General features: G+C 31.8%; 1 protein-coding gene across 3 annotated transcripts in view; it reads left to right on the plus strand.

Moving 5' to 3' along the window:
* Nup133 (nuclear pore complex protein Nup133) overlaps nt 1–13,621 on the plus strand; it is a 269,882-nt gene extending 256,261 nt beyond the window's left edge. For all 3 annotated transcript variants that reach the window (XM_090402314.1, XM_090402316.1, XM_090402315.1), the window contains one exon: nt 10,538–13,621. In XM_090402314.1, coding sequence (XP_090258440.1) covers nt 10,538–10,674 — 137 coding nt within the window. In that variant the 3' untranslated portion in view covers nt 10,675–13,621. The remainder of the gene's footprint in view (nt 1–10,537) is intronic.
* The last annotated feature ends 1,582 nt before the right edge of the window (nt 13,622–15,203 follow it).

The following is a 15,203-nucleotide window of genomic DNA, read 5'->3' on the forward strand; positions in this document are numbered from 1 at the left end:
TTATTAGCACTTGAGACATATTTGCAAGTTGGTAATATGTATCATTCCTTCCACAAAGCTGACAAAACTGTTTATCCATTTGCCTCATGTTAGCAATTTATCATGCCTGTGAGCATAATGATATCAGGAATAATTAATAATTAATTTTTGTGATTAGTTCATATTTAAATATTAGATAAGAAAGTTAATATGCCAATTAAATCAATTTTAAAAATATTGACTCCTAAAGTACATTTTTAGATGTCATTTTATCCTCCAAGAAAAGGGAAAATATGTTCCATATGTTCACAAAAGAGAAAGTTACAAACACATACTCATCAAGTATGCTGTTATTATATTTCTGTGAAGAGATTCTTTTACACCAGGTGTTAAGTAATTACAGAAAGTACATTCCAATTGATGCAGTGACTTAACTCTATTTCTTTTAGAATCCAGAAAATCACTGACTCAAGACCAAATAAAAAATATATACATTGTTAAATATGGGTACTTAACGGTTGAAGCTGTATAACTGAGAGGAGACCTCCACATAGCCTTTAAAGGAATGCAGAGAACCAACCAAGGCTTCTGACCTAATGTCCAATCCTCACCTTCTCGTGGGGCACCCTGTTAGGTATCTTCCTGGATACTGAACAAACGAGGATGGGCTGGCAATTTGGGATTTAGCTGACCAAATTTTATTCTTACTGGCTTAAACCAAAATATAAAATGATGGTACAACATGACAGAATTTCATGCCGACTGGGGCTTCACCCGGTTAAACTACCCCCCCCCCCCCCTTTGTTTTCGCTAGGGAACTACTGCAAATAGATAGCAAAAAGTCAGCTACTGGAACAAATCTTAAAACATGCCCCAACTCAACATAAGAAGCCTGAATGGGAAAGAAATGGAGCTAGCTGAGGAATTAGATAAGTACCAGATCGACATAATAGGGGTGACTGAAACAAAAAAATACAAAAACTGGTGAGATCTTTCTGAGCAATAAATACAAAATGTTATTTATTAAAATAACGGAGCCAATAGCTTCATTTCAGTGATGCAAAATTATATAAATTAAGTGGATATTAAATCCAACAGCAATTCGTATACTTTCTGTATTCGGCTTTCAAATGATGTTGGATTTAATATCCACTTAATTTATACAAAATGTTATATTCAGGCAATGACAATCAAGGAAAAGAAGGAGTAGCCATAGTATTCAACACTAAATACGAGGCTAATCTTCTTGAATGGCAGGCAATTTCAAGTATTGTGATGTGGGCAAATATCAGAATGGGGATTGAACAAGAGACTTATTTGTGCCTATACTCCCACAGAAGGTTCTACTAAGGTAGAAGTGGAGGAATTTTTTGAGGCTTTAGAGAAAGCAACTGACACAATGAAAAAGGAAAAGTTGGTCCTTGTTGGGGATCTAAATATCAGAGTAGGAAATGAAATATTATAAAATGACAATCATTTTAAATATTTTTATATTATAAAAATATTTTGGGAAAATTTGGAGAAAAGAGCAAAGCTAATAATAATGACAAATACCTGTTGGATTTCTGCTCAGGACATGGACTGGTTATTACTAACACAATGTTCCAACATGAAAATGTGCAAATTCACATGGAGAGAAGAAGCAAGGAATAAAAAAATCTCATTGACTATGTTATTGTTGATAGTGATGTTTTCTCCCTGGTGCAGGACACCAGAGTGTACAAAGGATTTGAAATTGGAAGTGATCACTATTTAGTCTTGAGTAGGATAAAATTGAATTTCATATTGAAAAGATGAACATATAAGAAAGTTTTAAAGCGAATAAAAGTTCAGCAGCTATCAGATATGAACTGTAGACTAAACTACACACATTATTCAAGAAAAAATGAAAGAGTTTGAGAACAGGAACCAAACCTTGGAGATTCAGTGGCAACCCTTGAAGAAAACTCTGATTGATTCATCCAGAAAGGCATGTGGTGAGGTTGTCTACAAGCATGGAAAAATTAGATATCCATGGTGGACACAGGAAGTTAAAGAGGCAGTGAAGGAAAAGAAGAAAGCATATGAAATATTCCTGGCAAATAAGTCAGCTTGTGCTCTTACAGAATACAGACACAAATGTAAGACAGCTAAACACTGTGTAAAACAAGCTAAATAAATATCAAGAAGGTGGCAAGATATTCTGGGATTGTTGAAGAAGCTCAGAAATAGAAGAAAGAGTACTGTAAAAGGAATTAGAGATGATAAAGGTGATATGAAAACTGGAGAAAAAAAAATCCTTGAAGTATGGATTAATTACTTCGAAAAATTGCTAAATGAAACAAGCAGTGATAGCACACTGGTAAATGCAGTGGCTGCAGTGTATAGTACAGAAGGCCTGGACAGAGGGACGAATTCCGGATGATTGGAGTAGAGTTCTCATAGTACCCATGATATAAAACGTGAAAAGAAGAACAGGTAAGAAAGTTTTAAAGCAAATTAAAGTTGAGCAGCTCTCAGATGTGAACTATAGACTAAACTACACAAAAATTATTCAAGTAAAAATGAAAGAGTTTGAGAAAAGGAATCAAACCTTGGAGATTCAGAGGCAAATCCTGAAGAAAACATTGATTTTATCCAAAGAGGCATGTGGTGAGGTTGTCTGCAAGGATAGAAAAATCAGAACTGCATGGTGGGCAGTCAGTGAAGGAAAAGAAAAAAGCATATTGAAAGTTCCTGGCAAATAAGTCAGCTTGTGCTCTTAGAGAATACCTAATAGATCAGGAAGGTAGCAAAATATTCTGGAGACTGTTGAAGCTCAGAAATGAAGGAAAGAGTGTTAAAGATACCAAGTAATTTTATAACCTTGGTTTTAATCCTTTTTCCAAGTAAGCAAACAGACAAGTAAGTAAAGTTTGCACCTGAACGTGGTTCAAGACTTATGGTGGTGATGCAACACCAAGACAACTTGTGGTAAAGATGGATAAAGTTCTGATCACTTTCTTTAGTATTTCCCATAAATGTAAAACACATCTCCTAGGAGATGTATGATGTTATACATTATGGGTGGGGGTCACTACCAAGACCGGTTTCAACCTTTATTGAAGTCTCATCAGTGAGTAGGCAGACCCTGAAATGCCAAGCAGAGCTTATCAATTTTACCTATGCAAGTTGCCACAAGGTGCTTAGACCTTATTAATTAAGAATCTCCGGATGAGAGAAAGATGTGAGACCCCACCCATAATGTATAACATCATACATCTCCTAGGAGATGTGTTTTACATTTATGGGAAATACTAAGGAAAGTGATCACAACTTAATCCATCTTTACCACAAGTTGCCTTGGTGTTGCACCACCACCATAAGTCTTGAACCACGTTCAGACGCAAACTTGACTTACTTGTCTGTTTGCTTACTTGGGAAAAAGTATTAAAACCAAGTTTATAAATTCTTTAACATATATTATACCCAAGGTAAAAAACTTTTCACATCTGAAGGAAAGAGTGCTGCAAAAGGAATGAGAAATGATAAAGGTGATATGAACACTGAAGAAAAAGATATCCTTGATGTATGGAGTAATTATTTCAAAAAAATTGCTAAATGAAACAAGCAGTGACAGCAGAGTGGTAATAAACACTCAATAGACATGCAGTCAGGAATACTTATCCATACTTGAAGTAGAAAAAGCCATCAAAAGCCTGAAATGTAGAAAGGAGTAGATGATATTCAACTGGAAAAATGCTTAAATATGTAGGTATAGTAGTTTTACAGTGGCTGCAGTACATAGTTCAGAAGGCCTGGACAAAGGGATGAATTCCAGATGATTGGAGTAGAGCTCACATTAGCACCCATATTCAAAAAAAAAAGGGGGGGGTAAAACAAATGTTGTAAACATGTGTGTTTATATTGATATTTTGTCTGCGCCTTTTTAAAATCAATGTCGTTTGCGCCATTGTGAAATTATATTACTCTTATCTGTTTTTGTACTTGTTCGAAAATTCTATAACTCAATATTTTACTTTACTTAAACTTAAGTACTCTACTTAATATACAATTGTAACTCCGAGTTCCTAATACGTTGCTTGATTTAGACTTATTTTTAATCCTCTCCTTTAACTTCAATCCCCCCTTAGTCTCAAGGCCGTAAATATGATTCTTCACGTGCTCAAAACTTTAAAACTAAGAAATTGCCTCTGGCTGGAGCCAGTTTCTATGTCTGAACTACTGCCGTCTTTCCAAATTGAATTTTGAAAATTTATTTGTTTGTATCAACTGTGCCATCAAAATTCATAGATAGGAGTTAAATATCCTTCCAAAGAAAAACACTCAGCAAGGCACAGAATTTTTCTCTTCTACTTATTACTAAATCTAGCAATGCAAAATTTCTATCTATCAGTCGTGGCTACTTATCTCTCAAGGTCTCACAGATTTGATTTTTATGAGCAGTGTATTGGTATGCAGGAATCAGGCAATTTATTTGACAAACAAAACAATTTATTCATGCTAATTGAATGTACATTAAAAGTTAACACTAAACATTCAAAACCTCTCAGGCTCTATACCTTTTAGCAATATTAGCTTGGATTCAAATTAATCAACCTAGCTTTACAATTCTCCTTTAAACAATTGGTCTAATGCACTAATTATTTCTACAAATTATTTATACACTAAAACAGACTTGTGCATACTACATCATATTTTAACTCAGACATTAAATTATATCACGCACTCTAAACCATCAAATATATCAACTCTATCTTAACACACATAACTCAACAGGATTTTTCACAAAAATATATCTCACAATCTAGAGTCCTTAATACTGTTCTTCATCATCATGCATATCAAGGATTTAGGCCTAGCATGGTCTGTTCCGGCCTTAGAAGTCATCGTTTAAGAGGACGTCCTGGTTTTCTTTTTCCTAATGGCTTGTACTTTAAGACTTGTTTTGGTAATCTTTCTGTTTTCATTCTTTGAACGTGTTCCATTCTTTTATGTTTATATTTTTTAATTTTTTCTATTACTGGTTCTTGGTTTAATTCTTTCATAATTTCTTCATTTCTGCTGTTGTTAATCTTTGTTTGTCTTTTTGTTTTATTGTCCAGATTTCGCTTCCATACATTAAGACTGGTAGGGCTAATGTATTGTATACTTTTAGTCTGGTTTGTTTTTGAACCAGGTTTGGTTTAAATATAGATTTAATTACACCTGTTATTTTTAAATATTTTGCAATTTTTACATTTATATCTTTTTCATTTTCATATGTGATCGTACATCCTAGGTAGTTAAATGAATTCACCTGTTCTAAGATCTTGTTATCTATTACTATTTTAGTTCTTGCTGGATCTTATCCTTTAAAGGCCATAGTTTTTGATTTTTCTGTTGATATTATCATACCATAATCTTTGGATATCTCGTTTAGATCTAAAATAGCTTTCTGTAGTTTATCTTCAGAATTTGTAATTATTATTTGGTCGTCGGCAAAGAGGAGAGTGTTTAAGTTTACTGTAGGAGAAAGTTTAATTCCTTGATGTAAATTTTTATTCCATTTTATTATTATTTCATGTAAGTAGATATTAAAAAGAGTTGCTGAAAGGGGACTCCCTGTCAGACCCCTTGGTTTATCTCTCTCGTATATGATAGCTCGTGATTTAATCTTATTTGTATTTGATTATTTTCATATATGCTTGTGATAGCTTTTAGGATATTATTTGGTATTTGTCTTTCTTTTAATATGTTAAATATTTTTAACATATTATGTTTCTTTTAACTTTGTCAAATGCTTTTTCAAAGTCAATAAATGCAATATGTGTTTCTAAATTGTATTCTCTTCTTTTCTCTATTATTAATTTTAGGCAAAAGGCCGGGTCTATACATGATCGTCCTTTTCTAAATCCATTCTGTACTTCTAAAATAAAGTTTTCAGAATATTTCATTAGTTTGCTATTTAAGATTCTGCTATATATTTTGTAACAGGAATTTAGTATACTGATACCTCTGTAGTTTTTAGGGTCATCTCTATTACCTTTTTTTTTAAAAGATAGGAATCACAATTATTTTTTTCCATTCTATTGGGGGGGGGGGGATATCAGTTGAATAAATTTTATTTAAAAATAATAAGTCTTTCTTTGAACTAGTTCCTGCATATTTATATAGTTCTGAACCTAGTTTATCTTCTCCAGGTGATTTTCCGTTTCTTGTTTCTTTCAGGCTGATTTCTAATTCTTCTTTAGTTATTTCCTTTTCATTTTTGTTAATTGTTTGCTTAATATTTGTCTGTCCACAATTCTGTTTAGTAATTTAGAAATTCTTCTAATTTCAATTTAGTGTTTAATTTTACGTTTTCTTTGGTATCTGCATTTAAGTGTTTCAAAATTTTATATACATTGGGTTTTATTTTATATAAATCACGTTCTAAATTAGAAACAAATTTGTTCCATGATTCTCTGTCTTTTTCTGACTTCTCTTTTAGCTATGGCTCTTATTCTTTTATATTATTTTTCATCTTCTAATCTTTTACTGCTTAACCATTTGTGATAGGCTTCTTTTTTCTTTTTGATTATTTCTTTGATTGTATCATCCCAGATCTTCAGTTTTTTTCTTTTATTGAATTTTTTGGTCTTTCCTGAGGTTTCATTTGCTGCTGCATTTAGTATTGTTTTTATATTAAGCCATTCTATTTCTTCATTTTTTATTTTGTCTAGATATTGGTTAATTCATTGTTCATGTAGCCATAGTACATTTGTGTCATTCAATAGTCTAGTTTTATAAACAAATGTTTCAATTTTTTCTTTCTATACTTGTTACTTCTAGCCATTAGGTGGTAATCTTAATTTTATTTTAACAAGGAAGTGGTCACTGTTTATTTAATATCCTCTGTGAACTCTAACATCTAGTGAAAATTTTCATGTCTTTTCATTTAATATGAAGTAATCTAATATTGATTTCCATCCTCTTGCTGCCCAAGTATATTTATGTATGTCTTTATGTTTATAGAAGGAATTCATTATTTTAGGTTATTATAAACTACAGAGTCAATCAATTTTTTACCATTCCTGTTTAGAGTATGTTCTTCATGTATTCCTATATTATTATTAATTTTCGTGTTTCCAATTCTTGCATTTAAGTCTCCTGCTAAAATTACATAATCATTTTTATTTATTTTATTATATATGTTTTGTAGCTGATTATAAAAATCAATATTATCTTGTTCTCTTTCCTCTTCTGGGGCATATAAACCAATTATTGTTAAATAGCCTCTATCTATTTTTATTCTAGCTTCTATTATTCTTTCATTCCATAATTTATACTGTTTTAACTGTTTTGAAAGGGAATTATGAATCCAAATCATGACTCCTGCTTGTGCTCTTTGGTCTCTGTCAACTCCATTATATATCACGTTAAAATTTTCAGTTCTCATGGGTCCTTTTAATTTCTTTCATTTAATAATTGGTCTAATTCTATTTCTTTATATGCTATTCCTCTTACATTCCAGTTTGCTATGTGTATTATATTTTGTCGTTTCCATTTTTGTTTTACCTTTTCCATTCCAGGGTCGTTTCCTATAGATTCAATCCGATTATCTTTTTCTGTCAGCTTACTAGTAGAATTACTCTTCTTAATTTCTGCCACAAATTTCACTTCTAGAAAATTCCTATACAAGGTCTTACTTTTTAGTCGTCTAGTCCACAATAGTAGATCCTTTAGATCATTATCTTCATCTTTTACCTTCCAACATAGCTCACAACCAGGTGCTTTTTATGATATCAAAGACATTTCATCAACGGAGACCTTTAGGAAACTTGGCGGCTGGAATTCTGGAACTGACCATTGTTACTGCATAATCGAGCCTTCTATTACTTCTGGATGTCTGTTGGCAGGATGTGGATCTGCAACCTTGAATCAGCAAAACACACTGTAATTCCTTGCATTGAGGACTGGAACCGAGAGCCGGAACAGCATCTGGATAGAGGCAAAGACAAAAACCAAAAAATGCATGCCTAAGTGCCAAGCCACCTGCGAGAAAGGGAACCTCGATCTATCGATCCTTCCCCTTTTTATTCTCTTCCTTCGACCTTGGGTCTACACCCGCCACCTTTTTCGTCGTTGCGTTAAGGTGGGAAACCCCATACATACTTGATCTTTGGAATAGTGATTGCCTTAGATCATTAGTTAATCTGTCTGGAATATTTCTCTTTGTCTGGAACTTTCCTTTGTTACAATTAAATTTACACTTAACTTTCTTTGTTTTCTTTACAGAAATTTGGCAGTCACAATATTTAAGTTTACTCTAAGTTATTTCAATACTACATAAACATAAACAAATTGCTAATTAACCACAAGTATTTTGTATGGATTTTCGTTTTCTAGTAAAATCATCATATAAGGAATTGTTGTACAAAATCCTTCTATGCAAGATTTTACATTATCAGAATTACAGAGGTATTTCTCTACTGTGTGTTCCTGGTAAGATTTATGCAAGTATACTTGAGAAATGGTTGAGAAGGATTGTGAAAGAAAAGCTTGGTGAAGAACAAGCTAGATTCAGGCCAAATAGAGGCTGTCAGGATCAGATCTTCACTTTTTGACAAGTAGTTGAGAAATCATGGGAATATAACAAAGATCTGTATTTAAGTTTTGTAGATCTGGAAAAGGCATGTGGTGTCAGACAAGGATGTACATTGTTCCCTGTTATTCATTATCTTTATGGATCACATTATGAAGAAAAGTGGTATTAAACCTGATTTCAAGATTTGGAGATGTTAATGTCAGTGTTTTGCTGTATGTGGACGAAGTTATACTTCTAAATAAATCTGCTATAAGTCTGCAAGATTTCCTGACTAAATTGAATAACTGGTTGTAATAGATATGGTATGAAGGTCAATGATAACAAGACAAAGACAATGAAAATAGGCAGAAGCTTTGTGAATGGGGATCTATAGAGCAAGTGAAACATTTCAGCTACTTAGGCACGATTTTCAGTGAAGATGGTAAACTGAATATGGAAATATACAACAGAATCAACAAAGCTGGTATGGTAGGAAGTCAACTGAATACATTTATATGGAATAAGAGAGAAATTAGTCAAAACACTAAATTGCCTGTATACAAGAGTGTTCATATTAATTTTAACTTATGGATCTGAGAACTGGGTCAGAAGTAAAACACATGACCAAAGGCTAGAGACCTCAGATATGAGAGTCATGAGAAAGATTAAGGGCATGAGCAGATGGCATCAAAGGCAATATCATATTAAAAATGAGGATATTAGGAAAGAACTTGACATTGTCAGCATCCAGGAATGCTTTAGCAGAGCTAATCTCAGGTGGTATGGTCACTTAAACAGAATGGGCAAAGAAAGAATAGCGAAACAAGTGTTCTCTGCCAGGTTAGCAGGAAAAAGACCCAGAGGAAGACGAAGTTATAGGTGGATTGATATGATAAAAAGTGCCTTAGAAGATAGAAATATAAGATCTGATAATGTTGGAGTCTTGACAGGAACAGACTGATTTGGAGGAGAATTGTAGATAGGAAGTTAGTAATGATGTCAACTTTTCATGTAGTACTATCATATCCTGTACATGGCAGGAATTTGATAATGATGATGGCATTTTAAATAAATTTTTCTTTCTGAAAATTTGGTTTTTCATCCTATAAGAAAGACTAACCAACTAGTAGCAATTATTTAGCTTTGTTCATTTCTCAAGTATCAGTAATGAATCATTGGATCATTCACTAATTAAAGGATTTGCTTCAAAACAGCATTATAAATGGAGATTGTTTCTGACCCAAGGGAAAGATGCATGACTATCAGAATTGCCAAGAACAATGTCACTTTAAAAATCATAAAACCAGCAGCTAATCAATTCATCTTTACCATATTACTGGTTCTTCTTTGAAAGATCTGATGCTTTGCTTTAAATTGTAAGTAGACCGCTAGTGTCATTATTTTTGTCCACAAGTTGCTTTTTATTTCCCCTTCACTGTAAGCAATCCTGCCTTCCTCCAACACACACAAGATGTGCTTTTGTTCATTATTGACATTTGAAGTAATTTATTTAACAAAAACAACATGAAATATGTATTTACAATATGTTATAGATTGTTGATGATATCTCTCAGCAGTATCCATGCATGATCTCTTGCTTTCTTTTGATAAATTTTGATTACAATACTGAACCATTCTCTTTGTAGACAACTCAAGTTTTGTATATATTTAAGCAACTATGAACAAATTATAAATTTTTTTTATACTTGGTGGAAACAAAAAAAAATCTATTTAATCAATTTGTTGCACATCTTAATTGACAAATGGGCTAAAATCTTCCTTTAATGCTGTCTTTGTTGCATATGTACATTTCTAGTTATTAGTCAGAGCTGCCCTTCACTACCTCTAGGATTTTTTCCTGCAGTTTCAAAAAAAAAAAAAAAATCCTTATCACTCATCTGCAGCACAAATTCTTGGAAATTTGGAGAAATTTAGAAATGATTCTTGAAAAAAGGAAATGTTTTTTTTTTATTACATAGTTATTATTCTTAAATGATTTGTTCTTACACAGTATGCTGATTTTTTTTCCAGGTGCTGATCTACATGATTTTCTACCTCCATTAGATACGTTGTTGAAATGTCCTGAACTTTCCTCTTTAGCAGAAAGCCCAAGTTTTTCATTTTTAATTCGAGCAGGTTATGAACAAATAATGAAAATAATTGACTAAATCTTTAAAAAAAAACAAGAAAAAATGTATTTATTTCATTCATTATCTATTATTATTTAGTTCACCTAAGTACACAGTGGGATTTATGCAATGTCATAATCCATGTGATATAGTGCATATATGGAAATGTTGCTTTATTTCACTGTGTTGGATATGAAAAATCAGCAGGACAAATCTGGCATGAACAAGATTATCCCTTGCACTTGTATTGCTTTTTGAAATTTTAATTTAGAGAAAAATTAGTTTGTTTTTCAGAAGTTTTATGAGCAGAAAATATTTTCAGTATAGAAAATCCTTAATTATGTTATATAACTGTTAATTTGTAGTTTCAATTATATGCCATTATTTAGACAGAAAATTGTAAACATTTCTCACTTTCCACTCATGTGTTAGGTCCAGGTAAAGCACTTTATAAAAATATCTGCTGATTATTGTTTCCCTACAGTCTGCTTGTGTTTCTTAATTTCCTATTGCTAGAGAAAACAAAAACCTGAACTGGGACCAAAAAAAATTGGCAGTCTCTAAAGTAGATCAGCTTAATTCTGCCTGAAAAATTATCAGTAATAAAGTTCTTCTGTTAGAGGAGTTGTCAGTTGGAATCTACAATATATTGTCTCTTTCCCTGCAAGAGATTCATAATCAACTATTCATCTATAGAGACATTTAGTAAACATTTCACTTGACTATTTAAGTTTGTTATAGTATTTTATTAGCAGTCAACTCTCACTATAACAAACTGGACCAAACTTCCTAGGAATAGTGCTGTGCTAAAAAAAATTCACTGTAATAAACTATTTCATTAGTTCATGTGAGTTTGTTATAGTGCCAGTCAGATGTATTTCATCTAGCACATTTCGTCATATCTTAAATTTTTTTCTGTTTTTGAACCCATTGCAAATAACAAAAATATATTTTGTAAAAGAGATGGCGAATGTTTCATCTATGTGAGAAAATGTTGGTTATCTAGATTTTGTTTAAAGAAATACAAAGCAAAAATTAAACTTACTAAATTCGTTTTTATTGATAGTTATTTATTGTAATTTTTTAAAATCTTATGAATATGTTTAATAACAGTGTTTACCAAACTTTTTGCTTGCCATCCAATATATGAAATGATTTACATAGTGATCCAAATAGTGCCAGTTCCTATTCATTACTTTTAGGAAACACCATCTTTTGTCATGTTAGCTGGCTTCACAAGTTCTTTCTGTTGTGAGACTTCTTGGATTGTTGTTTCCTGACTACTTCAAAAGAAGTCAATGAGATTTCCTCTTAAGGAGAGAGGAGAACAGAAATAGACTTTGAAGGCACATCAAGCCCTAATTATTTGCCATTGTCATGTTCATTTTCCAAAAAGTTCAATGGTTTGCTAACCCAGGTTTGAGTGCACTATAGTCTAATACTACCTCAGTTTAATTTTTTTTTCAAAAATTAAGGTATGTATCCATGAGTTAAACCTAATGGTTCTTTGAATTTGATGAAGCTCATCAAAAATGAGTCATTTTTCCAAACCAAAATCCAAAACGTTTAAGACTATGTTGTGTAATTACAACTACTCACAAATTACCATAGTTCAGAATTCTATGGACACTGGAATGGAAATTGCATTTTTCCCCATCTCTATGAATAACAATAGTTACAATAGAGGAATATTAAAAAAAAATCACTGTATAAAATGGCAAACTTGAATGCCAGGATCATTATAAACTTAAATCTTGTAAATATATCCAGATTCCTCTTTCTTATTTCCATAGCTGTTGCTGTTATTCATGTTGAAATTTCTGGAACAGAAAACTATGGATTCCAGAAGACACTGGAATGCATCATCATCATCATCATGCGTATCAAGGATTTAGGCCTAGCATGGCCTGTTCCAGCCTTAGAAGTCATCGTTTAAGAGCACGTCCTGGTTTTCTTTTTCCTAAATGCAAATAAATAATTTACTAGCTAAAATTGTAAATAACTGTAAATAATTGAGGACTTGTATAAAATTAATTAATTTTAGCTAGTAAATTATTTCCATTCTAATGTCTATGTAGTTTTCTGTTCTAGAAACTTCGACATGAATAACAGTTTCTTCTGACGTCTTGCTTTAATGAATAAACACTAAATAGTAAGTTGTGCAGATATGTTAATATGCATCGCATTTGATTTCTGAAATTTTCAAAAATGTGTTGAAGAAAAACTTTACCCTTCAACATGCTTTGAACCACGGTATTAAAATTATGTAATATAAATATAAATTGTATAAATATAAACTATATAAATTGTGATTGCTTATTTACTTTATATGAACACTAAGAGTAATTTTAGCTATTGTTTGTGATCCATCAGAAGGCTCTTGTGATGTAGTTTGGGAAGCACTCCTTATATATTTAAAAAAAAAAAAATTTTTTTTTTTTAAGCAATATTTTTATTTAGGTATTATCTCTCATGAATATTTCCTAAATTGTTTAAATATCAGGTTAGTTTGTATGGGTGAATTATACTGGTTACTTATACTGTGATAAACTCTCATCTTATTTATGAATGTCATAATCACTAAAATATTTACAGATTTTTCTGAACAATATGCCAATATTTCTTATTATGATGCCAAAACAAAAATATTGTAAATATGTTGCATTGTAAATACAACACATGAAATATATTGTAAATTTTACTGTTTGTTTTCTTTTTTCATACTTAATATATGAATTTTCATTAGTAATATGTCATTGGTTGTATTTTTATCTAAAGTGTCTTTTTTTATTCAAAATTGGGTTGTGCAAGGTTGTGTAAAGTAATGTAGTTTGCATTTTATTTATATAATGAATTATTGTTCATAAATTCTTTACATAACTGCTAACATGTATAGAACTTTCAGTTATGTATGATGTATGATTTCATTTAATCAAGAACAATTACTTGTTTAACTAATTTCTAATAAATTTTTATGTAAATCTCACCGTGACAGTTGTAAACTGTAATAGTACCTTAATACCATGGATAGGCTAAGAGTTTGATAATTTGGAAACCCTGCACTTTCTCTCTCCCCATCTTACCTTTTCCATTTAGCAGAGTGGTGATCTCAGACCAGTTGATGAAATTCATCTACTACCTATAAGGGCATTTGCAAATATCCATTGCACAGTGGCTCTTACAGATCCTGTTACAGAGTGGAGATGCTATCTGCATGGCATAAATTAGTAGTAACTTGATAACAAAAAAAAAAAAACAATTGAATATTGCATAATTAAAAAAAAAACAAAATATGGAAACATTGCAAAATTTGTTTGCTATTTCCTCCACACAGAGCAGATATGTGTGCATCAGCATTGAGGCAAAGTTTTAAAAGTTGCTTTATTAGCCAACAAACGTGAAATCCTTTAGATATTTTAAAATACACTTGAATTCTTTTTATGGTGACCAGAAAATTCGCTGCAACATTTTTTGCCGTAAAATATTTTGCATTCATTTTTGCAAATAATTAATGGATGATAATGTAAATCGTAAATTTTACTGTTTGTTTTATTTTTTCATACTTAATATATGAATTTTCATTAGTAATATATGTCATTGATTGTATTTTTATTTAAAGTGTCTTTTTTTATTCAAAATTGGGTTGTGGGGTTAAATATGTAAAGTAATGTATTATAAATGGTATTATAAATTCATTAAAAAGGCTAATTTTTTATTAAGGTGAAATGTGATACATAACATAATGAAATCATTTAAAAATTGTGCAAATTAAAAGATGCTGCGTAAATAATTAACTTATTTGCTGTGGATCATCAATTCAACAAATCCATCAGTAACATCGCTCATTGGAAAAAATGCTAATGCTGTCAAGCATTTCATTTTAGTGTTGAATTCTGTTTGATAACGTAACTTCAAACCAATGGCAACAATATTGCGATATAGATTTTGTACCATATGAAATAACCTGTTATAGTTGTTGATGTAAATATGTTAGAAAAAGCGTTGATAGTTGCTTTCTCAAAGTCAACCATCAACGTTTCAGGATCTAATGATGAACGTAAACCCTTTAAGACACTGAATAATCTGCTGTAAGTTAATTCTGATTTGCCAGGAAGCAAAGCAAAAGGCCACCATGGAATCCTTAGGGGGGTCTCATGCCCAGGGGCACGCCAGTAGTGTCCGGCGCCTGTGTGCAAAACTTTAGTTGGCGTCCCTAGGCCCCCCCTCCAATAAAAAAAATCACTTTAAAAAAACGGTTTTTTAAAGTATTTCCTCCTCTTTGGAGCTTGTGTGCATTGCACACATTGCACATATGGCTGGTGTGTCTCTGCTCGTGCCAGTCCCAAGCCTGGATAAAGGAGGAGGGTTTATCTGATGCATATACGATCAACAGCATATTAATTAAAAGAAGGATGAAAGCAAATAGCTGTAGTTGACATCAAAACTTTGGTCTAGGAGAGAAAAAAAAAAAGGTTTTACAAACATTAATCTTAATGTCTCAAGTGTCTAATTGTTGATTTCACATAATATTGTATCTAAATATGAAATAAAAACTTGATATACCAATA

The sequence above is a fragment of the Typopeltis vanoorti genome, chromosome 13, assembly GCF_054136105.1.
Source record: "Typopeltis vanoorti isolate ZY-2024b chromosome 13, IOZ_Tvanoo_1.0, whole genome shotgun sequence".
Taxonomy (NCBI): domain Eukaryota; kingdom Metazoa; phylum Arthropoda; class Arachnida; order Uropygi; family Thelyphonidae; genus Typopeltis; species Typopeltis vanoorti.